We start from the raw sequence: 26,167 nt of genomic DNA on the forward strand, positions 1-26,167 counted from the left end.
ACTGCCTGGCCAAGCTGATAGGAGTAAATCTCCGTTCATTAACTTGGGCTTGTGGTCACGCCGAACGACAGTGGTTCTTCGGAAAGAACTCCCCGTTCAGTGTCCGGGCCAAGCTGACAGTGGTTCTTCAGAAAGAACTCTCCGTTCATCAGCTTGGGCTTAGGTTTGCTGCACGATGATTGAGGAGAACTCGTTTTTGCTTTATGCAGTCGTGCAATCATTGCGGGCTACCTGTATTAGGAAGAAAAATTGTTTTGGTATAGTTATGGAGGTCGAGATACGCACCTTTTTCGCCAAGACCTTCTTCTTGCAAGTCTGGGAGTCGGACGATCGCTATTTGAGGGCGATTGGCAAGTGCCCGACGAGTGCCTTGTTGACACTATCCTTCTTGATGACGCGATCATGTGCCTCGGAGGCTGACGATCGCTTGTCCTAGCCTGTTAGAATCTGACCTGCAAACTATTGCTGGCTATCTGAACAGAGGCGACCGTTTCATTCCGTCAAGGAGACAATTGGCGACCGTTCCGTTAGGTTAAGGCGACCATTGGAAGTTCGCTTATCCTGGAAGACGACGATCGCTAGTTATATCTGATCTGCATATTATTACTAGCCGACTGGATGAAGACGACCGTTTCGTCGACAGGATTAAGGCGACCGTTTCGTTAGTTGTTTGATCATGTAAGGTAGACCGGTCAGTTGAAGATGTTCGGATGAGAATGATTGTTCCTAGAGAGCACTTATGAGAATAACCGTCCGTGGCCTAGGAGAACTTGAAGAACATCCTAGTAGACGAAATCTGTTCGACTGAATTGTTGAATGCCTGAATACTTGACGCCATGAAGGACGGACGATAGAGGCCTGATGGCCAAGTACCTGTGTGGCCGAACGGTCGAGTTCTTGTGAGGCCGAACGACCGAATACCTGAATGTTGAGGCCACAGAAGGCCAAACAGTGAAGATCGAGCGACCGGAAACCTGCAAGGCCGAACGACCGAAACGAATGCATGGGAGGCCGAATTGCCGAATGCATGTGAGGCCGAATGGCCGAAATGAATGCATGAAAGGCTGAATGGCCAAATTAATGGGAGGCCAAACGGACGAACGTATGTGGGGCCTAATGGCGGATTGCATGTGAAGCCGAACGGCCCGGGAGACCGAACGGTTGAACCCGTGAGGCCGAACGACCAAATATCTGATTAATGTGGCCGAACGGCAGATGCCTCTAGAGGCTGAGTCCCTGAGGCTAGAATTGGCCGACAAGTTGTAGCCTTTGGAGGCCGAATTGTTAGCTAACTATCTGCGAAGCCTGAAAATTTGATGCCAAATTTGGCTAAGTGCCTGCAAGGCCAGATTATGGAATTACCTAAGACCAAGGTATGGTCGATCGGTTGAATCCGATCGGCCGGGATGGCTGAATCCGAATTTGGTTGAGGTGAAGCCGGACGGTTGAGAGTTGAAGCTTGATATCCGACTGTTAAGCCGAATGGCCGAGAGCTTGTTGAGGCCGGATGACCGAGAGTTGAGCCGGATGGCCAGATGCTGGATGCCAAATTTGGCTAAGTACCTAAGGCCGAATGGCCAAATGGTAGAAGTCGAACACGTACCTTGGAGGCCAAATGGCCAGATGGTTGACGTCGGACGACCGAATTACTTGGGACGAACGACCGAGGTTGAGGCCGGATGGCCAGATGCTGGATGCCAAATTTGGCTAAGTACCTAAGGCCGAATGGCCAAATGGTAGAGGTCGAACACGTACCTTGGAGGCCAAATGGCCGAATGGTTGATGTCGGACGACCGAATTACTTGGGACGAACGACCAAGAGGTTGAGGCCGGATGGTCGAACGTTGAGTGCAAAATTTGGCGAAGTACCTAAGGTCGAATGGCCGAATGGTAGAGGTCGAACACGTACCTTGGAGGCCAAATGGCCGGATGGGCTAGGCGGGGGGGTCGTTGGGGAAGCGCGGCCGAACGATGGAAACTGAGTTGTTGGGTTGATGGAGCCGAGTGCAAAGGGCTGAACGGTGGAAGTTGACGTTCTTATGAGGTGCCCCTCATTGGTTCCTTGTGGTTACAATGAGGAATATCCACTCGGCCCCACGGTGGGCGCCAAATGTTTCGGTCAGATCGGGTCTGATCCTGCTAAAACACACAAGTTTGCCGAAGACCGGGCGGACGATCACGAACGGTAAAGGCTGGCGGACGAACGGCGAAGCTGCTATGGACCGGGCGGACGCTTTCTCACCAGCTGAAGCAGATCGAGCGGCTCTGGCGCTTGGGCACTAGAAGCTGACGAAAACCGGACGGTCGTTGCTGAATCCCAATAACTGAAGAAGGCCGGGCCAAGATCGGGCGGACGGTACAGTGACGGACTGACGCTGCTCCACGCTCTAGGTTGGAGGCCGGGCGGGTTTCTCCCTATGCACTCCAGGTGGTCGTCCTCCTACTCCAAGCCGGGTAGTCGGGTACTTGTCAAAGGCACTCCGACGCTCAAGTCAGTAATATGACAGAGCGGTCTGTGCTGCATGTATATATTGCATCGTAAGGAAAATTGGTCCAGAAATCATACCTGGGACCTTTATTTATACTTATTGTAATGGGCTTTTACCTTTCGTGGGCCTGAAAACGGTCCAATCATATCTTAATCTTCATTAAGGGCTTTAATGAGTCATTAGTATTTAACCGTGACCTAGTGAGGGTCGGCTGGGACGGCCGGTCAGAAGGGTGGTCGGCCAGGACGTCAACCTGGGTGGGCGGCCACCCGGTTCTGCTGACCGGTCACACTGGCCGCTCGGTCTGGATGACCGACCTGGGTAGACGTTTGATGCGGATGGTCGACCTGGGTGGACGTTCGGTCCATGCGTGGTCGGACAGCGTCAGCTTTGGACGCTCGGTCTTGATGGCCGACCTGGGTGGACGTTTGGTCCATGTGTGGTCGGACAGCGTCAGCTTTGGACGCTCGGTCTTGATGGCCGACCTGGGGGGACGTTTGGTTCATGAAAGCTCGGACAACGTTAGTTTAGACGTTCGGTCTTGATTGTGACCTGGGTGAGCGACATTGGGTAACCGCTCGCTCGGTCTATGTATCGGTAAGACTGGACGGTACAACTTATATAAAAAGTTATCTGTTGGTGCTGCAACTCTTGGTCTGCATATATGAGAATATCTATGCTTAATCATTTAAGTTTTTATGTTAATATTCAGTCTTTTTATGCTGTTTTCTTTAAATAAATTACACTTTGGTCAAAACAATATATTTAATATGTTTTATTTCAATTTACTTTGGATTGATCACAGAGTTCAGCAGTACTATTGTTTTATGACCGTAGTGCAGATTTAAACATACAAAGAGAAATTAAAGCTTTGCTACGTGATCGAAGTCAACATATACAATGTGGATGAGTTTCTATGTTGCTGTTTTAGCTGTTCTACTTATTCAAGCTCATGCTCAACCAGGTTCGTTAAAGCATTTCTTTTGTCAAACAATTTCATTATATCTTTATTTATTTCAAAGTTTTATGCTGAGCTAAAATAATAGAAAATAAGAGATATAAAAGAGAAAAAAAAAATTGATACATCATAACCATATTGGAAGTCTGTTTTTTTTTCTCTTTTCTATCAATTCAATCAACCAAAATTTGTTTCGTTTTCATTTTTTTTTTATCATCTAATGCTTTCTTTATATTAAAACTAAAGTCTAAAAAATTATTAAATGGAACAGCTAGATTTTAGAAAGATAAATGGGTGATTGATGTGAGTAAATTAACTTAAGAATAAAACAAAAAATTAATTAATGGGTCTTTTAATCGGTGAGAGGTTTCTAGTTTGATTCTTAAAAAACTGATTTAGTTTCGAGGCACGCAATCTTCTTGTTTTCCTTACACACACCCGTGACCCCTTGCTTTCTATTTTCTCCTTCACGGTTGTGGAAAAGAAGCACTTTCTTCTTTTGCAATATTGAAACCGTGTGGACTAATTTAAGGTTTACTCCTATCTTTCATGTTCTAGGATTCATCAGCATAAGTTGTGGATCTCAAGATGGTTATACTGACCCGTCACTAGAAATAAATTACGTTTCGGATGTGGGTTTCATAAATACTGGTGTGAGTGGGAAAATATCATCTGAAGAGAACAGCAGATACAATACTCAACGACAACTATGGACGCTGAGAAGCTTCTCGGAAGGAAAAAGGAACTGCTACAAAATAAACGTCACAAGAGCCTCTAAATATCTCATACGCACTACTTTTCTGTACGGAAATTATGATGGCCGAAATAAATTACCACAGTTTGATCTTCTTATCGGACCTAACCACTGGAGTAGAGTCACTATACAAAATGAATCATCTGCCCAATTCAATGAGATCATTCATGTACCTTCAATGGATTATGTGCAAATCTGTCTGGTTGACACAGACAATGGCATACCATTTATAACAGCCATAGAATTCAGGACTTTGAATAATGATACATACGTCACTCCATTCGGATCATTGGAATCTTACAATTACCTGCGCTGCGATTTGGGTTCAAACCAAAGCTACAGGTGAAATCATACTTATGGATTAAATGTGTTGTCTTATAAGATTGATTGTTTTATTCTGATTTTCTCACAGGTACCCGGATGATGTTTATGATCGTTTCTGGTATGGTCCCTATTACCCCTGTAACTTCGGCGAAAATTGGAAACCACTAAGTGCCTCCATTTCTGATGATTCTTTAAATCAGACGGATTACAAGCAGGGAGCTACTATCATGAGCACCGCAGTTGAACCAGAAAATGATAGTGCTCCGTTGGTAATAAGGTGGGGGCCAAAAAATGAAACTGACAAATTCTATGTGTACATGTACTTCACGGAAATTCATGTGTTAACCACGAATGAGACAAGACTATTCAACATCATGCTGAACGATGAATCATTAGTTCAAAATTTTTCTCCGCGGTACCATATTGCCGATACCTTATACCCGTCGGCAGCCATCAGTGGGAAAGAAATTAAATTTTCCCTCGAGAGGACTGAAAGTTCAACCCTCCCTCCCATCATCAGTGCCATTGAAATTTACAGAGTAATAGACTCACAGAACCCAGAAACATTCCAAGGAGATGGTATTTTTCATTTTTTAAATCCATTTATTTGGTTTACATTTTCCTACATGAACTTAACTACCTTTTACACGTTTTTTTGCATTTGAAAAAAGTTGATGCAATTACAAGCATTAAGTCTGCCTATGGAGTGAAAAGGGATTGGGAAGGTGATCCTTGCTCCCCTGCAGCCTACTTGTGGGGTGGTCTCAACTGTACTTATCTCGGCAATGAGTTCCCAAGAATCACAGCTTTGTAAGTCATGCTTGCCAAATTATTATTATTATAGGTTTATAAAACTGAGATGAAATCTTATATAACTATTCACTGAGCAAAGCAGGAATTTATCTTCGAGTGGATTGTCAGGAAAGATTGACTCTTCTATCTCAAACCTCACCATGTTGGAGAAGCTGTTAGTTTTCTTTTTCTTTTTGTTTGTTTTATTTCACCCGACAGAAAAAATCTCTTGTTTTAAAAATCTTTTAACTGTTTCCGTTATGTACTTATTATTTGTGAATAATCGACATATCTTTTCCTACTTGAGAGGAGATTTAAACATAGTTAAAAAGGTTAAATTGTTTGTTTTCCAGGGATTTATCTAACAATAACTTAAATGGTGATGTTCCTGATTTTTTGTCTCAATTACAACACTTGAAGATCTTGTAAGTTACTTCATTTACTCAAACATTATATAAGTGATGTGATCCTCTTTATCTGATAATAGAAAACTATATTTTTTTAGAAACTTGGAGAAGAATGACCTCTCCGGTTCAATTCCCTCTGCACTTGTTGAAAAATCACGCAAAGGTTCTCTTTCACTAAGGTATAAATCTGATTAAAAAGTCTCAAATTCATAATATGGTTATTTCTGCTGATGATTATTAATTACTTATATTCAAGGCAGTGTTTGAGATTCATATATACATGACCCACCCAATTTCTAAGCACAACCAAAATAAGTTGAAGAATGTATTTAAATTATGGTTACTTGTAAGGTTTACTGACACTTAAAACATAATTTTTGTGTGATTTCCATGCTAGTGTGGGTGAAAATCCATATCTATGTGAATCTGGTCAATGCAACGAGAAGGAAAAGAAAAATACTGTAATACCCATAGTAGCATCAATATGTGGGGTTCTAATTCTTCTAATAGCGGTTGCTATATTGTGGATCCTTAAAAGGAAAAAATCAAAAGGTAATTCTGAAATAATTACTAAAAGTTTGTATTTTCCATTTACAATTTACCAAAATTTTTAACCTATTATCTTTCAAAATGAAGTCGAAAAATTTACAGATTCGGTGGCACTAAATCATCAGAGTGATTTTTCAGAGAAATCCACAGAAAAGGATAATTCGTTCCAACAAGGCAAAAGTCAAATGTATTCATACTATGATGTCCTTTATATCACTAACAATTTCAAAAGAATTATTGGTAAAGGAGGATTTGGAACAGTTTACCTGGGTTTTATCGATGACACTCCAGTTGCAGTGAAAATGCTTTCCTCATCAGCAGTTCACGGTTATCAACAATTTCAAGCAGAGGTATAAGTTATTAATCAATTTGCTAGGTTTCGGACTTTGGTAGCGAACCTATATGGTTTAACATGATTGTGACTTTTATTTTCAGGTTAAACTTCTAGTCAGTGTTCATCACAAAAATTTGATATCCCTTATTGGTTACTGTAACGAAGGAACTAATAAGGGCCTAATATATGAATACATGGCTAAAGGGAACTTACGAGAACATTTCTCAGGTTGGTTTAAAATAAAAACAATTTCTGGTTAAAAATTTGTTAAATCAATTTCCAAGTAAGATTTGAAATTTGAAACTGTGGATATGGAATTTTTAATATTGGCGAAGTGTCTGGGCGTATGAATAACTTCTACTGAAGAAAAACAAACATAAAGTTACATAACTTTTTCCTGTAGGTAAACACAACGAATCACCAATATTGAGCTGGAAGGACAGACTTCGTGTAGCAGTGGATGCAGCCGTAGGTTAGAAAGTAAAACTGAAACTGTGAATTTATGTTATAACCCTTTTACCTTCTTAACAAGTTGCCGCAATTCTAAATCTAATATCAGGATTGGAATATCTGCATAATGGTTGCAAGTTTCCTATAATCCATAGAGATATAAAATCTTCAAACATCTTGTTGGATGAACACTTCCAAGCAAAGTTATCTGATTTTGGTCTTTCCAAAGTTTTCCCAGATGATGAGACATCTCATGTGTCAACTATTGTTGCTGGTACACTTGGTTATCTGGACCCTCAGTAAGAACTTAATTATTGCCTTTTGGATCATTTGCTAGGAAAATAGAGTGAGATTTTCTACATGATATTTGAGTTATCATCACAAAATCCTGAAAGAGTAAATAATTTGGGTTTCATGACTTCTCTTGCAGCTACCACTCTTCCAATAGATTAACACAGAAAAGTGATGTTTATAGCTTTGGGGTTGTTCTTTTGGAAATAATTACAAATCAATCAGTAATGGCAGGAAATGAAGAAACGGGTCACATAAGTGAACGAGTTAACTTGATGATATCAAAAGGGGACATCAGGGCCATAGTTGACTCAAGCTTAGAAGGAAATTTTGACATTAAGTCGGCATGGAAAGCGGTAGAAATAGCAATGGTTTGTGTTTCTCCAAATCCCAACGAAAGGCCAATGATGAGTGTGGTAATGAGTGAACTACAGGAGGCTTTAGCGACCGAATTAGCTAGAACAAACCATAACAATGGATTCAGTGTTGACACCGAATTCATGCCGTAGGCTAGGTAAACGCTTACTTAACATAAGAATCATATAATAACGTTGTAAGAAGGGAAATTGATGTTGTACAAGAAGTTGGTTATTAGGATCTTTAGTTTGATCACTTTTCTCAATCTGTGTTGTTTCGGAGTGGTGATAGCAGTAACGTAGAATGCATATCACTATACAAATAAAAAATGAGAATTGGAAAACAGTGTTATTATCAATTTTTGTTGCATTAAATTTATTGAACAGTCTATCTTTGTTTTGCCCTCTTATATGTAAAGTGAACTACATGAACGAAGAAATGAACCAAATGTAAATGAAGAAATGATCGCAGAAATAAATTGGTCAGTTTGTCAGACTTTAAGGGAACTTTCTAAAAACATAATTTCTAGCCTTTTAAATTAAAAATGTTTTTTTTAAAGGCTTGTTAATTATTAAGTTTGATTCATGTTTTAAAAATAGTTTACAACTTCAAAAGCTTAATCCTTGTAACGCATTGAGAAATTTTTGTAATTATTTTTATATCCATGTAGGTCAATAAGTATAGTTGATGTTTTACATATTATCTCAAATTAAAAACAGAAAAGTTATTTTGTAGGCTTTGAATAAATAAAAGTTAAAAATGTTATTATGAATTTGTAAAATAAAGTTTCGTAAAAAATAATCACTAGCTATTTTTTTTATTTTATTGCTTTGATAAATGTTCTATTGAAGTTTATCTTTTAGAAGATTTGACTAACAATTAGTTTTTGCTGAAATTCAAGAAAAGTAATGAGAAAATATCAAGATGTAATGAATCTTTATAGCTTTTGATATACTAGGAAATATGGGGAATTAACCAATTTCTGTGACTTTTTTTTTTCGAAAAAAATAACATAATTATAGTTAATTTTACTCAGTTTTTAACTGATTCTTTTTATTTTCTTAAAATTGAAGCTGGTCATATTGAATATATAAAAATTAACTAAAGTTAAAATAACTTTTCTTAAAAAAAAAGTCACTTTCTCCAGAAATATGTTATATAAAATAGTAATAATAAGTTAAAATTAATTAGTTACTATAATTTGCATTAAAATCTTACTATTTTTATTTATTATTTCTCTTATTCTTCATTAGATAGCTGATCTGGAATTCCTTATTAGTGTACTTTTACTTAGAGATACGAATGATTGAATGTGAAAACTCGTCATTCGGTGCTTAATTCTTTATTTCCTTAGAGGCATATATAAAAATAATAAAATTAATTATTACTTTTAATGGCGTAGTTTCAAGTAACCATTATATACAAATGTTTAATTTTCTTGAATTGGAGTACTAATTGAATATTATATGTTTGACCGTGTAATGCAACTCAAGGTTCTTTCACGATTAGAGAACCATCATTCTTCACTCTGTCTTAAGGTTTTGGTCCGTCTCGTTTGACTTTCAAACATTTTTAGTTGATAACATATATACTGTTCGGTTATACTGTTGTGTCAACCGTTCTTATATTGTGTAGATCGCTAGAGTGATCGACACAACAGTATAACCGAACGGTGTATCTGTTATCATTAGTTTCTTTTTTTGATAAACTATCGTAATATTATGTAAGATAGAACAAGATGAAGAAAAGAGGATGGTCCTATAATAAATTTGTTACACATCTCCTTTGTCAATGTTTACTTTTCCTTAGGTAGCTTAGCATTAACTTCTGCCATTAATGTCTGCTTCAGAAACCAACCGCTAGAGAGTATTATTGACGGGGTCGCCATATTAAATGTCTGGTTCACATACCAACTGTTAGAGTGTATTGACGGAGTTGTCATATTAAATGAGGAATAGATAAGGTCATACAGAGAAAAAAACATTATATCATTTTCAGGTTCATATGGAGAAAGAACCACAACATCTGGAGTTGGGAATGAAAGAAGCCGACCAGAAGGAGCTGAACACGAATCCATCACACCAAAACCCATCATGCTTCTCTACACAAGGGTAACTTAATTTTATACCTGTTATTGGTTAACTTTGTTCACTTTTTATTTTATAAAACATAATTATATTTCTTAAATTATCTTTAATCCTATACTGATGCCAAGATTTTAGCTAATATTTTTAAAATTGTATATTAAATAAAGTTGAAGTATTTCAGTTCATTAATGATAAACATATTTTTCTTAGTTTATATGTTCAAATTTGCTTTGTGGAACATTTGAAGTATTTATTTATTTATTCTTTTGACTTGTTTTTTTTGTTTATTTATATTTTTGTTTTAATTTGGTCTTTATGTAATTTTACAAGAAAATATATTTTTGATATTGACTTAAAGTTGACATTAACTAAGTGAAACCCAACACGAATTAGCTAATAATGTAGGATTTAGGTTGTAACTTGTAAGTGTGTACAACTCTAAATAGGTAAAAAAAAATTGTAGTTAATGAAAGAGTTTAACGTGGATAGAGGAGATGATGAAAAAAAAAAGTATGAACGAAGGAAATGCATCTGAAAAGATTTAGAAGTATAATAAACATATGCATATAAAAAGATTTATAGAGAAAATGAGAAAAAAAAATGTAAAAAAAAGATATTATTCATCTTTAAATTTACACTATATGTTAAATTAAAAAAAAATATTTGTTGTTAATAAGATATATAGATTCGTAACATATAAATTAGAGTCGACACAATATTAATCTTGTTTATTTTAATTAGCATCGGACTAATACAAATATTTTTATGTATTAAAAATAGTCAGTGTTGCTATTAGGTTTTTAATATTAGCATTGGCCAAATAGATGTTCATTCAATATTAATACCGATATTTATTTATTAAAAAAATTTAAAAAATATATATTTTTTAAATTAATTTTTATGTTGCGTTAATCGGATTATGCAAATTGTCTTAACCTTAAGTTGACTTTATTAGGTTAAATTAAATGGACTGTAGTAATTACGTTGATTCTATTAGTTTCCACTTAATTAATCAGATATTAATACGAATATTTATTTATTATAAAAAGTTAAAAAAAAATATTTTTTCAACTTTTTTTTTAAAAAAATAGCCATTTACATCATGTTCAGGTTTGACTTGCCTCACACTAATATGTAGATTAAAAGCTAATTTGATATTTTCTTGTATGCTTAGTTTATCAACTTTGTATCAATATGCCAGATATGTTATATGAGTGAAAATTGAAATCTTAAGTATTGAAAAACGAAACAGAGGATCACCTTGGTGTAATTCACAATAACATTATATTTTAGGCGTGAAATTACTCTGATTGATAGAAGAACTTAGTAATATTTGTATTATGCAGATGTGCATCAGTATCAGATGAGGAGCGTTGACAAGAATTTCTAACTTCTAAGGAAGCAAATCGATGTTCCTGCAAGGCTGCGAGGAAGAATGAACTCTAACAAGATATATATTCATTAAACATAGAATGCGATCAAAAGAATTAAGGAGCTAAAGAGTGTTTGAAATTACCCACGTTGTCGAAGAACATTTAATTTTCTAGTCAAAGTGGCAACATGGCCCTCAAATATTTGCCATCCTACACAATGTCGATGAGTGTCTTCGCTGTTTTTCTTGGTGCTCTGCTTGTTCAAGCCCAGGATCAATCAGGTTTGATGAAGCAAACACATGATCTGCATCAGTTAAATCATTTTTTGAGGTCGAAGATCTTCATTACTTAGTTAATTAGCTGATTTTGCTTGCATGTTTTTATGTTTTAGGATTTATCAGCATAGATTGCGGAGCTCCATCGGACACGGACTACACTGAGCCAAAAACAGGCATAAATTACACATCAGATGCCAATTTCATAGACACGGGTGAAAGTGGGACAATAATACCTGAAACCATCAACTCTGTCTACCAACGACAGATGATGAATGTGAGAAGCTTCCCAATAGGAAAAAGGAACTGCTACAAAATAAGCATCACCAAAGGTTCCACTTATCTCATCCGCACCAATTTTTTATACGGAAATTATGATAAGCTAAATAAGGCACCAAAGTTTGATATTCATCTGGGGGTTAACCACTGGTACACAGTGACTATAGACAATGCATCCACTCCCCAAGTGAATGAGATCATATATGTACCTTCACTGGATTATCTGCATATCTGTCTGGTTAACACAGGCCATGGCACACCCTTTATATCAGCTATAGAATTGAGGACTTTGAAAAATGGTACTTACATCCCTGAATCTGGATCATTGGAATATTACAGGCGGTGGGATTTAGGTTCAAACGACAGCTACAGGTGAAGTCATACTTTTTTTGGATAAAATCTTTTGTTTTAAAACACTGTGTGATATTCAATTGGATTTATTTGATTTCCTCGCAGGTACAATGTTGATGTTTATGATCGTTTCTGGTATAACTATGGGGACAACAAGGATTGGAAACAAATAAATGCTTCCATTGCTGCTGGTTCTTTCGATCAGAATGATTACAAACCGCCAGGAATTGTCTTGAGTACCGCAGTTACACCAGTAAATGCTAGTGTCCCATTGGTAATAAGCTGGGAGCCACAAAATCCAACTGAAGAATACTATGTTTACATGCACTTCTTCGAGATTGAAGTGCTAGGGAAGAATCAGACAAGAGAATTCAATATCACCCAGAATGGAAGGCCATGGTATCAAAATTTGTCTCCGTTTTCCCAGAGTATGAACACTATATATAGCAAATCAGGCATCAGTGGGGAAAAAATTGAATATTCACTTGAGAAAGCCAAGAGTTCAAGCCTTCCTCCCATCATAAATGCCATTGAAATTTACAGAGTGATAAACTTCCAGCAGAAAGATACACACCAAGGAGATGGTACGTTAAGAAAAAAAAATTGATTTTTATATGACATCCTTTTAGTAATCTAAACTATTTCTTACAACTTTTTTAATTTGCATCTGAAAATCAAAAAAGTTGATGCGATTGCGAGCATCAAGTCGGTTTACGGAGTGAAAAGAGATTGGCAAGGTGATCCATGCGCCCCTGTAGCCTACTTGTGGGATGGTCTCAATTGTAGTTATCTCGGCAGTCAGAACCCAAGAATCACAACTTTGTAAGTGGTGCTTCTCAAATCAATATTACTGCTTCGTATATATCTAACTCTTAAAATAACGCGTGGCAATTGGTTTTAAAAAACAGGAATTTGTCTTCAAGTGAATTGTCAGGAACAATAGATCCTACGATTTCAAATCTCATCATGTTGGAGCAGTTGTGAGTTTCTGCATTTAACCAAGTTCAATCGACTACTAAATTAGAAAATATCTCAGTTTAAAGATCTTGGTTTCTTTCAGTTATGTTGTCTATTACTTAAGTAACAGATGATTATTTGTGCTTTCAGGGATTTATCCAACAATAACTTATACGGCGAAGTTCCCGATTTTCTATCTAGACTACAGCATCTGAAGATGATGTAAGTTACTTCTTTCTTTATTTACTAGAACAGCAGTATGATCACCTGATCGGAGAAAAAGAAAAGGATGATATCGTTTGATTTTGACAGAAATTTTGAGAACAACAACCTCACAGGTTCAATTCCCGAGGCACTAGTTCAAAAATCTAAGGAAGGTTTCCTATCACTAAGGTGTGGATAAATTCTCATTCAGAATCTTGTTATTTGTGGTGATGATTATCAATTTGTACTATTCTAGTCTTTTTCTCTTGTCCATTATACTTGTTATTTTGATTTTACTCCATTGAATCACACGGGCCACAGACTTTTGCCCCTCTCTTTGTAGGCCTTAATAACAAGAACAATTGAATTGGAATTCTTGAAGTTAATTATTTCACATGTTAAGTATTGGTGTTTTTCATGCTATTTCCTACACAGTGGATGTACTAATCGAACAGACAAACTGAATTGAAGTATCAGTAAAAGTATAGATGGTTTGTAAGATTTAGTGAGAATTTAAAACATAAACCTTTCGTGATTGAACATCCATTTTTAGGGTGGGCCAAAATCCATATCTATGTGAATCCGGTCAATGCAAAGAGAAGAGGAAGGAAAAGAAGAATATTGTTACTCCCTTATTAGCATCCATTTGTGGGGTTTTGATCCTTGTGGTGATTGTGGCAGTTGTATTGTGGACTCTTGAAAGGAGAAAACCCAAAGGTGAGACTACTACAATTAGACTCAATTTTAATTGAAAAATTGCCAAAGGTATTCAGTCTTGACCTATTAAAGTTCAAAAATTATTGAACAGCTTCGACCATAGATCAACGTGAGATAGCACCGGAAAGCACAGAACAAGAGGATTCATTACATCAACTAAAAAAACAGATATATTCATACTCTGATGTAGTTAGAATCACCAACAAATTCAGTAAAGTTGTTGGTAAAGGTGGGTTTGGAACAGTTTATCTGGGTCATATTGATGACACTCCCGTGGCAGTGAAAATGCTGTCTCCATCTTCAGTTCATGGTTATCGACAATTTCAAGCAGAAGTAAGTTATTTATAATTTTTCAACAGGTTTATGAGGTGAAGAATAACAGTATACGGTTAAATTTGTCTGTGGCTTTGATTTCCAGGTTAAAATTCTAATGAGGGTTCATCATACGAACCTCACCTCCCTCGTTGGATATTGTAATGACGGAGATTATAAGTGTCTCATATATGAGTACATGGCTAACGGAGACTTACAACAACATCTTTCTGGTTAGTTTCCCATGAAACTAATTTCTTGTTGAAAATGTGTCCAGATCAATTTGCACAGTAGTTTTATATGCTGAAACACTGGATATGAAAATTAGTCAGTTAAAATGAACAAGTATATAGAAAGTTACAGAACTTGTTTTCTGCAGGTAAACACAGCAAATCAAAATTCTTGAGCTGGGAAGACAGACTTCGTATAGCAGTGGATGCAGCACTAGGTGAGGAAGTAAACTTGAAATTATGTGTTTTGTGAACTCCCTTTTTCCCCTCTCAAAATGTTTGCAATAAATCTAATATCAGGATTGGAGTATCTTCAAACTGGTTGCAAGCCTCCTATAATCCACAGAGACATAAAATCTACAAACATCTTGTTGGATGAAAAGTTCCAAGCAAAATTATCAGATTTCGGTCTATCCAAAATTATCCCTATAGATGGGGGAACTCATGTGTCAACTGTTGTTGCTGGTACTCCCGGTTATCTAGACCCAGAGTAAGTACTTCAATTACAGTGATTGTTTATAGTATAAGTGGATATTTGAACTATGACCACAAACTCTGACAGTGGCAGCAAATAAATTAGGTTACATATTTGTCTTGTAGGTACTACATATCCAATAGATTAACACAAAAAAGTGATGTTTATAGCTTTGGAGTTGTTCTTTTGGAAATCATCACTTATCAACCAGTAATAGTAATAGCAAGGAATGAAGAAAGGGTTCACATCATTGAATGGGTCAGATCACTGATTGAAAAAGGGGATATCAAGGCGATTGTTGACTCAAGGTTAGAAGGAGATTTTGACATTAATTCAGCTTGGAAAGCCGTAGAAATAGCAATGGCATGTGTTTCCTTTAATCCCAGTGAAAGACCAATGCTGAGGATGATAGTGACTGAACTAAGAGATACTTTAGCAATCGAATTAGCTCGAACACAACTCATTGATGCACATCTAACAACAGATTCTATTGAACCGCTCGCCATGAATCTAGACACTGAATTCACTCCTCTGGCGAGGTAAAATATAAAAGAAATCAAATAATGTAAAAGAGGAAGTGATCTTATTAAGAACTTGGTCCAGAGGTTCTTTCCTTTTCTCTTCTATAACTGTTTCACCTGTTTCCATTTCCATGGATGATGATTTCTGCTTCTACCCTAAAACGGAATTGCATCATTTTTCTTATTCTTCAATGTCTATTCAACGTGGGGATATAAATGAATTTTAGTTGATATTTTTAATGTAAAATTTATTTTCTGTCTTTTGTATTTCTCTAATTGTACTCTCATTGCTTACAATTTCTGAAACCGAATCACCTTTGTTTAACAATTTCTTTTTACAGATAAAATCACTAATAAGAGTTTGTAAGCAGCCTAATAAGATGACCTTTATATGTATATATTTCGAATTTGTTGTAAATGTGATAGCTCTAGTTTAATTATTATATATTTAATTCTTAGACTAAGAATATATCTTAATCCTTTTTTCTTTCATATATGACAATCTATATTCATATTAAATATTTTATGAAATCAGAAAATTGTAATGAGTTGTGAAACTATAAAAATACAAGAAGAACAACTTTTAGAAAAAAAAAAACAGTAAACTTCAGTCGTAAAAGTGTATTGTTGATTGTGTTATAAAAAGACTCCCTTGGAGTAATATACAAAAAGATAAGTGTAAATCTACATAAAATTAATATTATAATTCATTTTCACTTAATGAGTAATCTAAAACTATTTTTCCCGCAAAATAAAGTTTATTAGTAAATCCAATCTAACAAGAGAGGACAAACATAAAATAAGATTTTAAAGTATCTATAAAAGGTCTTAATTTTAGAAAAAATAAAAGCTAATTATTATAATCCCATGACCTTTTCCACTTCCCCGTTCCACTTGTTAATTTTGTGTATTTATAGACATCATCCATTATTATCCATTATTATTATATGAGATTGCTTTATACTTATTCCAACCAAGAGTACTTGATACAATATCAAGTTTATCAGTCAGAGCTTTCAAAATTCGATATCTTGATTTTCGGATGTCTTAGATAATTGCCTTATACACATCATAGATATTAATTAGTATTATGAGGTTGTTAATTATATAGTTCTTTAGCCTATCCATAAAGTTGACGAAAAACCGTACTTTAACAAGTCAACTTTGTTACTGATATATGTACTAATATTATTCCGTAAGAATATAAGTAAAGTCTAGTTAACAATTGTTTTCATTAAATATTGAACTCTAAGAATGATTCAACTATTCACAGTTAGCACATTATCTAATTGAATCCTACACTTTAGCTAAGAGGTGTCTAATTTATTACATTTAATTTAAATATTAGCACAATAATACATTTGAAAATTTTGACATTGTTTAAAAAAATTGAAATATTATTAGTATAACAATTCATTCCACAACAATTCTGGCTTTTATTTCTTTCATACTCATAATTTGTTACACTTTATGAATAGAAGATAAAAAAGAAAATGTTACAAAATTGTTATGAAATGTTTTATTTTTATCATGTCTAAGTAAACAGCATTCTTACGAACTCATTAGCAATCAGTTTTTTTTTTATTCATATCAGTGCACTATCTTCCTACCATATATAAAGGTTCAGAGAACACGAACATAGGTAGAGATTATTTGTTAAGATGCATCCATTGGTTTTAAATGCATTTTAAATTGTTTGACCACTGAATGCAGTATTATTTTTATGATGAGTGACAACTGATGAATATGACAGGAAACTCTAAGTAAGAAACAAGTGGATGTTCCTATAAGAAGAAAGAATAATTAGACTAAAATTGAACCATGGAGGAAGAAAGAATAATTAGACTAAAATTGAAAGAGACAACAAAAATTAAGAAATGCCAAACTCTTTAGACTTATTACATGTAGGGTTAGTTTTTATTTCATAACTTCCAACCATGGAGATAGTTTGCTCTCCTTCAACTTAGAATGAGATGATACTAAAATCTTTTATTTTCACATTATTTGTGTGGATCTTTTTGAAGGATATTCACAATATAATATTAATAACTGCTTCACCTGTTTCCATTTCCATGGATGATGATTTATGCTTCTACCCTAAAACGTAATTGCATCCTTTTTCTTATTCTTTAATGTCTATTCAACTTGGGGATATAAATGAATTTTAGTTGAGATTTTTAATGTAAAATTTATTTTCTGTTTTGTTTTTTTTATTTCTCTACTCTCATTGCTTACAATTTCTTAAACTTAACCACCTTTTTTTAACAATTTTCTTTTTTTTTACAGAAAAAATCACGGATAAGAGTTTGTATGCAACTTAATGAAATGACATTTATGTTAGAATATAAGTATGAGTTTAAGTCTCAAAGAAATATGAAAAAGTAGAACATGGATAAGAATAAAATATCATTAATTCATTTTCTTAAAGATTTTTAATTAAGAATGGTATTATATTTTTCAAGTTAATCCCTCCCTTAAACTTCACTTATATAAGTCTATATATTGTGTTAGAAAAGGACTCTCTAGGAGTAATGTACAGAACATAACTGTAAATCTAATCAAAATAAATATTATAATTCATTTTCACTTAAATGAGCAATCTAAAACGAATTTTTCCCGCAAAATATAGTTTATTAGTAAATTCAATCTAACAAGAGAGGATAAACATAAAATAAGTTTTTAAAGTATCTAAAAAAATCTTAATTTTGGACAGAATAAAAGCTAATTATTATAATCCCATGATCTTTTCCACTTCGCCGTGGTCTTTAAGACTAGGAAATTAATTTTTTCCACTTGTTAATTTTGTGTATTTATAGACATCATCCATTATTATTATTATGAGATTGTTGTATACTTATTCCAACCAAGAGTACCTTGATACGATATCTAGTTTATCAGTCAGAGATTTCAAAATTCGATATCTTGATTTTCGGATGTCTTAGATAATTGCCTTATTCACATCATATATATTAATTAGTATTATGAGGTTGTTAATTATATAGTTCTTTAACCTATCCGTAAAGCTGATGGAAAACCGTATTTTAATAAGTCAACTATGTTACCGATTTATATATATACTAATATTATTCCATAAGAATATAAGTATAGTTAATAAATATTGAACTCAAAGAATGATTTAACTATTCACAGTTAGCACATTATCTAACTGGATCCTATACTTTAGTTAAGAAGTATGTCTAATTTATTATATTTAATGTAAATACTAGCACAATAACATTTGAAAATTTTGACATTATATAAAAAAATTGAAATGCTACTTGTATAACAACTTATTCAACAAAAATTCTGGCGTTTATTTCTTTCATACTCATAATTTATTACACGTTATGAATGAAAAGATTACAAAATTATTGTATGAAATGTATTTTTATTTCTATGTAGACAGCATTCTTAAAAACTCATTAGCAATCAGTTTTTCTGTATTCATATCAGTGCACGTACATTTTTTAGATTATAGAAGACGAGTTTCATTTTTCTTATAATTTGAATTTAGGCTGAATTTAGCTTCACCAAAGAAAAGTAAGAATTTCTAAAATGCTATTGATCTGCATAAAATTTCTAAAGTCTTCCATCTTCCATATACAAAAGTTCAGAACACATACAAATGGAAATATTTCTTGATGATTTAATACACCCTCTTTTAATATAAGTAATATTTCAATTTAATATTTATTATTTTTAATTCATAAAATGTTTCTGTTATGCTCTTTGTTTCTCTCAAAGAATGTCTACAATGAAGATAACTTTATGAAGTATTTTTGGTTAGTATGTGAGATCATTGAAACGACATTTATTCTAAATAGGTAGAGACTATTTTAATTACAATTTATATTGTTTGACCAGTGAATGCTGTATTATTTTTATGATGAGTGACAAGTGATGAATATGACTGGAAACTCTAAGTAAGAAGCAAGTGGATGTTCCTACCATGGAGGAAGAAGAAAGAATAATTAGACTATAATTGAATGGACAACATAAATTAAGAAATGCAAAACTCTTTGGACTTATTACATGTAGGATTAGTTTTCATAACTTCCAACCATGGTGATAGTTTGCTCTCCTTCAACTTAGAATGGCATGATAAATCTTTATTTTTACATTGTTTGTGTGGGTTCACAAAAAAATATTAAAATACAGATATGACTTCAACTAATATAAAAGATTTTTCTTCTAACTCAAAACTTTAAGACAAAATATATAAAAAAATTTACTTATAGGTGTTTTTCATATATATAGCGTTAAACTTTTTCGCTACAACGTGTGACTTAGAATTAAATCTCGATTTCAAAAGCTTTCCAGCTTCATATTACATACATAAGCATTTTATTGCTAGTTTCATATTTTTTAAGAAGCATAGTGTAATGTTTTAGTTAATCTTTATTTTCATTTATATATATTGATTGACCAATGATTGCAGTATTATTTTTGTGATGCAAGTGGGTGAGTGATAAGTGATGAATACGACAGAAAATACTAAGTAAGCAAGTGGATGTTCCTACTGCTGTAGCTGAAAAGGAAGAATGAATAGTTAGAATGAAATGGAAAGGAACAAGCAATTAAAGAAGTACAAAAACGGGTTAGACTTACCTCCACGTTGACATTGACCACGTCGCCCGAACACAAACATAGTTCCTTTTGTAGTGCAACTCACAACAGCAACAAGGCAAGCTCATATATATGTGCCATAGTCTACTTCAAACCCAGAAAGCACAAGGTCGTGAAAAATGGGAATGTCATCGAGTTTCCTAGTTACTTTTGTAGGAATTATAGTTCTTGTCATTCTCATTCAAGCTAAGGGCCAACCAGGTTTGTTAACAAATTAAAACATGCATTTTCATTATATCATTATTATTTTATAAAAGTTTAGCTGAAGTCTCAACTGCCATTCATATTTTTGCATGTTTATGTTTTAGGATTCATCAGCATAGATTGTGGAGCTCCTGAGGATGTGACCTATACTGAGTCCACAACAGGCATAAATTATACTTCAGACGCAAATTTGATTAATACTGGTGTGAGTAAGTCGATAGAAACTAATCTCAAACAACAGTATCAGCGACAGATGTGGACTGTGAGAAGCTTCCCGGAAGGAAAAAGGAACTGTTACAAAATAAGCGTCACAAGAGCCTCTAAGTATCTCATCCAGACTACTTTTCTGTACGGAAATTATGATGGCCGAAATATGTTACCACAGTTTGATCTTCTTCTCGGACCTAACCGCTGGGATACAGTCACTATAGACGATGCATCAACTGACCAATCCAATGAGATCATACATGTAACTTCAATGGATTATGTGCAAATCTGCCTGGTTGACACAGGCAACGGCACACCATTTATATCAGCCATAAAATTCAGGACTTTGAAAAAGAATACATACGTCACTCAATTAGGATCATTGCAACTTTACAATTTACTGCGCTGCGATTTGGGTTCAAACAAATTCCACAGGTGAAATAATACTTATGGATTAAATGTGTTGCCTTATAATATTGATTGATTGATTATTGGATTTATTCTGATTTTCTCACAGGTACCCGGATGATATTTATGATCGTTACTGGTATAGTGGTTCTTACTGGAACGCCTGTAACTTCGGCGAAAATTGGAAACCACTAAATGCCTCCATTCCCGATGATTCTTTAAGTCAGACGGATTACAAGCCGGGAGCAACTATCATGAGCACCGCAGTTGAACCACAAAATGATAGTGCCCCGTTGGTAATAAGGTGGGAGCCAGAACATGAAACTGACGAATTCTATGTGTACATGCACTTCACGGAAATTCAAGTGTTAACCACCAATCAGACAAGACAATTCAACATCATGAATGGTGAATCAAGGTTACAAAATTTTTATCCAATCTATCATGGAGTGAATACTATATATTCGACGGCAGCCATCAGTGGGAAAGAAATTAAATTTTCCCTGGAGAGGACTGAAAATTCAACCCTCCCTCCCATCATCAGTGCCATTGAAATTTACAGAGTAATAGACTTACAGAAACCAGAAACATTCCAAGGAGATGGTAAGCCACGAAACTATAGTATTTTAAATCCATTTCTTTTGTTTACCTTATTGTGCATGATCTTAACTACCTTTTACAATTTTTTTATTATCATTTCAAACAAAGTTGATGCGATTACTACCATCAAGTCAGTTTATTCGTTGAAAAGAGATTGGCAAGGCGATCCGTGCGCCCCTTCAGCCTATTTGTGGAATGGTCTCAATTGTTCTGATCACGGAAATGATTCTCCAAGAATCACAACTCTGTAAGTCCTCATTATCAAATGTTACATAATTATTATTTAATTATAATTGTTCAATAACTTTTTTCTTTAATTATAATTTTACAAAACGAATGGTTAAATTACAAATTCATTTCCCATAAGTCATACAAATAAGATATTTTGATACCTTGCAATAAATATTTTTCAAAAGATAATATAAGATGAATTATTTGACCATTTTATTATTATTATGGTAAATATGAAGTAAATCATTTTAATAAACCATTTTTAATAGATTTAATTAAGTTTTAAGTATATTTCAGTTTTGGATCTTTTTAATTGAATCTCTAATAATAATTTCTTTGTTTCATTGAATGCTCAATTTGTTTCCTAAAATTTTCTATTTATTGTGTTTTCTATTTTTACCCGTCAACATAATGATATAATTGTTACTTCTATCTTTTCCACTCAAACTCAATCAAATCACATCTTCTTTGTCCAGTCTCCTCCACCTCACCGGTCAATTCATTTTTAGAAAGAAAAGGAATGAGTTTACCGATAAGTTGAAAAACATTGAAAAACACTACACGTTAACTCATCTTATTAGTGGCAAAAATCAAAAGACACGGTGATTAGATAAAATTTTAAAAATATACATATTTTAAGCATTCAATGAAAAAAAAATGTATGATAAACTTAATTAAAACTTAGTTAAGTGATGAAATGCTACTGTTCATATGGAAAACAGGAATTTATCTTCCAGTGGATTGTCGGGAAAGATTGACCCTTCAATTTCAAATCTCACCATGCTGGAGAAATTGTGAGTTTATCTGTTTCACCTGGTCAAATGAATCATGATACCAGAAAAAAAAAAAATCATATTTTATTTCTTTTTATTCTTTCATACATGTACTTATTTGCTAAGAAGTCTTACAGTACATGCGTCAAGACATACTTAAAAGAGGTAGTTATTTGGTTTCCAGGGATTTATCAAACAATAGCTTAAACGGTGAAATTCCTGATTTTCTGTCACAACTACAACACTTGAAGATCTTGTAAGTTCCTTCATTGGTTCTTCCTGTGATCCCCTCTATCAAAATATAGAAAGTTTACTATGTTTCCAATTTGTTTTTGCAGAAACTTAGAGAAGAATAACCTCTCCGGTTTAATTCCCTCAGCACTTCATAGGGATTCCCTCACACTAAGGTATACATCTGACACCCATGACCTATGTCTTCTCATAGTCAGTTGTTGATTCTACTGAATATCTCGGCGCAAGTTACACGAATTGAAGTATCTATTGAAAATTCTTATGACTGGGAGTTAAAATATAAACCTACTGTGAATTTATCGCAGTGTGGACCAAAATCCATATCTATGTGAACCTGATCAATGCAACAAGAAGAAAAACAAGAAAAACAATAGCATTGTTACACCCTTGGTAGCATCTGTTGGCGGGGTTTTGATTCTTCTGGTAGCAGTGGCAGCTATATTTTGGACCGCTAAAAGGAGAAAAGTGAAAGGTGATGCTACAATCGTTTAGATTCGTAATTTTTTTTTTATAATTTTCCAGATAAATTTAGTTTTTTAAAGAACTGTTGTATGACATTCAACAGCTCTGACGGTAGAAAAGGATCAGAGTGAGAAATCACCGCAATACACTGACCAAGATGATTCATCACTGCAATCCCAAAAACAGATATATGCATACTCTGACATCGTTAAAATCACCAACAATTTCAATACAGTTGTTGGTAAAGGAGGGTTTGGAACAGTTTATCTGGGCTATATCGAAGACACTCCAGTTGCAGTGAAAATGCTTTCCCCATCTTCTGTTCGTGGTTACCAACAATTTCAAACAGAGGTAAGCTTTTTAACACATTATACTAAGTTCCTGAACGCAGCAATTAATATACTAAATTAAAACATTGTTGACATTTTGATTTACAGGTTAAACTTCTTATGAGAGTTCATCACAAAAATTTGACCTCCCTTGTTGGTTACTGTAATGAAGGAACCAATAAGGGTCTCATATACGAGTACATGGCTAACGGAAACTTACAAGAACATCTCTCTGGTTTGCACCCAAACAAATATTTTGTTGTTTAAAATATAGCAATAAATTTCCAAACTTCGTGGATATGGATATTTCTTCATTGGACAATTTTACTAGTCATATGACTAACATTTAGTGAACCAAAAGTATGTACAAAAAGTGATAGAACTTGATTACGCAGGTAAACGAAGCAAAAGAAATTTCTTCAGCTGGGAAAAGAGACTTCGTATAGCAGTGGATGCAGCCTCAGGTAAGAAAGTACACCAATAATATTCTTTTCTTAATTCTTCATTCCTCTCTAAATATATAGTTTTGGCCTCAGGATTGGAGTATCTGCAAAATGGTTGTAAGCCACCAATATTCCACAGAGACATAAAATCTACAAACATCTTGTTGAATGAAAACCTCCAAGCAAAATTATCTGATTTTGGTCTATCCAAAATTATCCTAACAGATGGGGAAACTCATGTGTCAACTGTTATTGCTGGTACTCCTGGTTATCTAGACCCTGAGTGAGTCCATCAATTATACTTTCTTAGAAAATTTAGTAATTCTATCTGAATGTTTATGTTCACAAACTTCTAGCAGAAAATAAATTGAGTTGCATTCTGTCCTACAGATACTACCTAACCAATAGATTAACAAAGAAGAGCGACGTTTACAGCTTTGGTGTTGTGCTTTTAGAGATAATCACAAGTCAACCAGTGATGGCGAAGAATCAAGAAAAAACCCACATAAGTGAATGGGTTAGGTCCTTGATTGCAAAAGGTGATATCGATGCCGTTGTTGACTCAAGGTTGGAAGGAGATTTTGACAGTAACTCAGTTTGGAAAACTGTAGAAATAGCAACGGCATGTGTATCTCCAAATCCCAACAGAAGGCCAATCATAAGTGTGGTGGTGACTGATCTGAAAGAGTCTTTAACAATGGAATTAGCTCGAACTGAAGATAGAAGCACTAATACAAGTTATTCAGTTAAACAGGTCATCAGGAATCTGAATACAGAATCTCTTCCCCAGGCCAGATAAACGGTTGCCCAATGTAAGATGATTATAGTCATACTGTAACGTAACACATGAGATTGTTTGAAGATGAAAATTGCTAGGATTTGCTGGTGAATGAAATGGAGTTGCAAATAGAAGAAAAAAATAAATAATCAGGAATGAAATTTCTGCTGCTATATTGGAAGGTTCCCCTTTCAGATTTTGGTTGGTTTTATATATAGATATATATATACAAAAATTAATAACTATGATGGAAATAAAGGAAACAAAAAGCCTTGGAGTTTCAGATATTCAGGTAAAGCTGGTTACCATGTTAAGATGAGTATTGGATTGGTGAGTATTGCAATGTAAGAATGAGATCAAGCAAAAATCATCTCAAACCTCTCTTTTTCTTTTCTATTGTAATTTTTGAATTATTATATATCAATTTTTCAATTTTAAATTTTGCATAATTTTTTATTTATAAAAATAGATAGACTAGAAATAGAAACGACATCTCTTATCTCAATAACACCAAAGATAGGAATATGAAAGTGATTACTTACATTATTATAAATGTAAATGAGTTAAAAATTTTATATTAAATAGAAATGAGAATAGTAAATTTTTATGATTTTAAATCATTAGTGATATTAGGTTTTCTACATCAACAATTCATAAGTCTCATAAGGATAAATCTATTCTAATTATTCTGTATCTCTCCTAATAATATGTTAACACACCTTTAGAATGGTGAATCTCCTTAATCTAGATAGTACATAGATGCTTTAATTTACATGCAACTTTTTTTAATGTACTGTTTCATTAGAAACTAGTAAGAGAATATATATATATCAATCACTATTATAAATTGAAACAAGGATAGAAGTCAAATGTAATCATATCTCAATTACAATATTATAAATTATAATATTTAATTCTACATTTTACCATTCACTTATTTATTATTATTATTATTGACAATCACATATAAAATCTTTTAAATAAAAAACGACATAAAATTATGTGATTTACAAAATATCCTTCGTTTTAAAGCTCTTTCATTTGAATCCTTTTGTTATTTTTAAGAAACCATAAATTTCAACAAGCATACTGACAACAATTTTATATCATCTGTTATTTTACAATGAACAAACTTTTAAATTGGTCATTCAAAATATTGATTTTCCAAATTTGTGTCTCCTAAAATTGTTCCACAGATAACAAAAGATTATTAATGTAATAACTATCCAGATTTTTTTTTTCAATCGTTTTCTTCGAATATATAAAGTATTTCCATGATTATCTTGAATTATAGAGCAACTAAAATATGACATAAAAGACGTAAAATGTTGTTATGGGTAATACTTTGGTAATGAATTAATTTTTTTA

General features: G+C 33.9%; 3 protein-coding genes across 3 annotated transcripts; all 3 read left to right on the forward strand.

Annotated features, from left to right (window-relative positions):
• The first annotated feature begins 3,348 nt into the window (after positions 1-3,348).
• LOC108333723 (LRR receptor-like serine/threonine-protein kinase IOS1) lies at positions 3,349-8,081 on the forward strand. Its single transcript, XM_052871107.1, has 13 exons — positions 3,349-3,453; positions 4,006-4,543; positions 4,614-5,104; positions 5,197-5,335; positions 5,421-5,492; positions 5,671-5,742; positions 5,823-5,903; positions 6,122-6,276; positions 6,361-6,623; positions 6,709-6,835; positions 7,011-7,079; positions 7,167-7,356; positions 7,488-8,081. Exons 1-13 carry the CDS (start codon positions 3,390-3,392, stop codon positions 7,855-7,857), a joined length of 2,631 nt encoding a protein of 876 aa, XP_052727067.1. The 5' UTR covers positions 3,349-3,389; the 3' UTR covers positions 7,858-8,081.
• Positions 8,082-9,673: 1,592 nt separating this feature from the next.
• On the forward strand, positions 9,674-15,732 carry LOC108332962 (putative leucine-rich repeat receptor-like protein kinase At2g19210). The gene is made up of 14 exons (XM_017568262.2): positions 9,674-9,816; positions 11,139-11,446; positions 11,557-12,091; positions 12,176-12,654; positions 12,754-12,892; positions 12,979-13,050; positions 13,178-13,249; positions 13,340-13,420; positions 13,785-13,948; positions 14,040-14,281; positions 14,367-14,493; positions 14,640-14,708; positions 14,791-14,980; positions 15,091-15,732. Exons 2-14 carry the CDS (start codon positions 11,353-11,355, stop codon positions 15,506-15,508), a joined length of 2,682 nt encoding a protein of 893 aa, XP_017423751.2. The 5' UTR covers positions 9,674-9,816; positions 11,139-11,352; the 3' UTR covers positions 15,509-15,732.
• Positions 15,733-20,181: 4,449 nt separating this feature from the next.
• Positions 20,182-25,185, forward strand: LOC108333708 (probable LRR receptor-like serine/threonine-protein kinase At1g51880). Its single transcript, XM_052870852.1, has 13 exons — positions 20,182-20,313; positions 20,421-20,958; positions 21,041-21,534; positions 21,640-21,778; positions 22,485-22,556; positions 22,720-22,791; positions 22,874-22,942; positions 23,093-23,259; positions 23,353-23,600; positions 23,687-23,813; positions 23,974-24,042; positions 24,115-24,304; positions 24,412-25,185. Exons 1-13 carry the CDS (start codon positions 20,232-20,234, stop codon positions 24,818-24,820), a joined length of 2,676 nt encoding a protein of 891 aa, XP_052726812.1. The 5' UTR covers positions 20,182-20,231; the 3' UTR covers positions 24,821-25,185.
• Positions 25,186-26,167: the final 982 nt, after the last annotated feature.

Source organism: Vigna angularis, chromosome 11, assembly GCF_016808095.1.
Source record: "Vigna angularis cultivar LongXiaoDou No.4 chromosome 11, ASM1680809v1, whole genome shotgun sequence".
NCBI classification, from domain to species: Eukaryota; Viridiplantae; Streptophyta; class Magnoliopsida; order Fabales; family Fabaceae; genus Vigna; species Vigna angularis.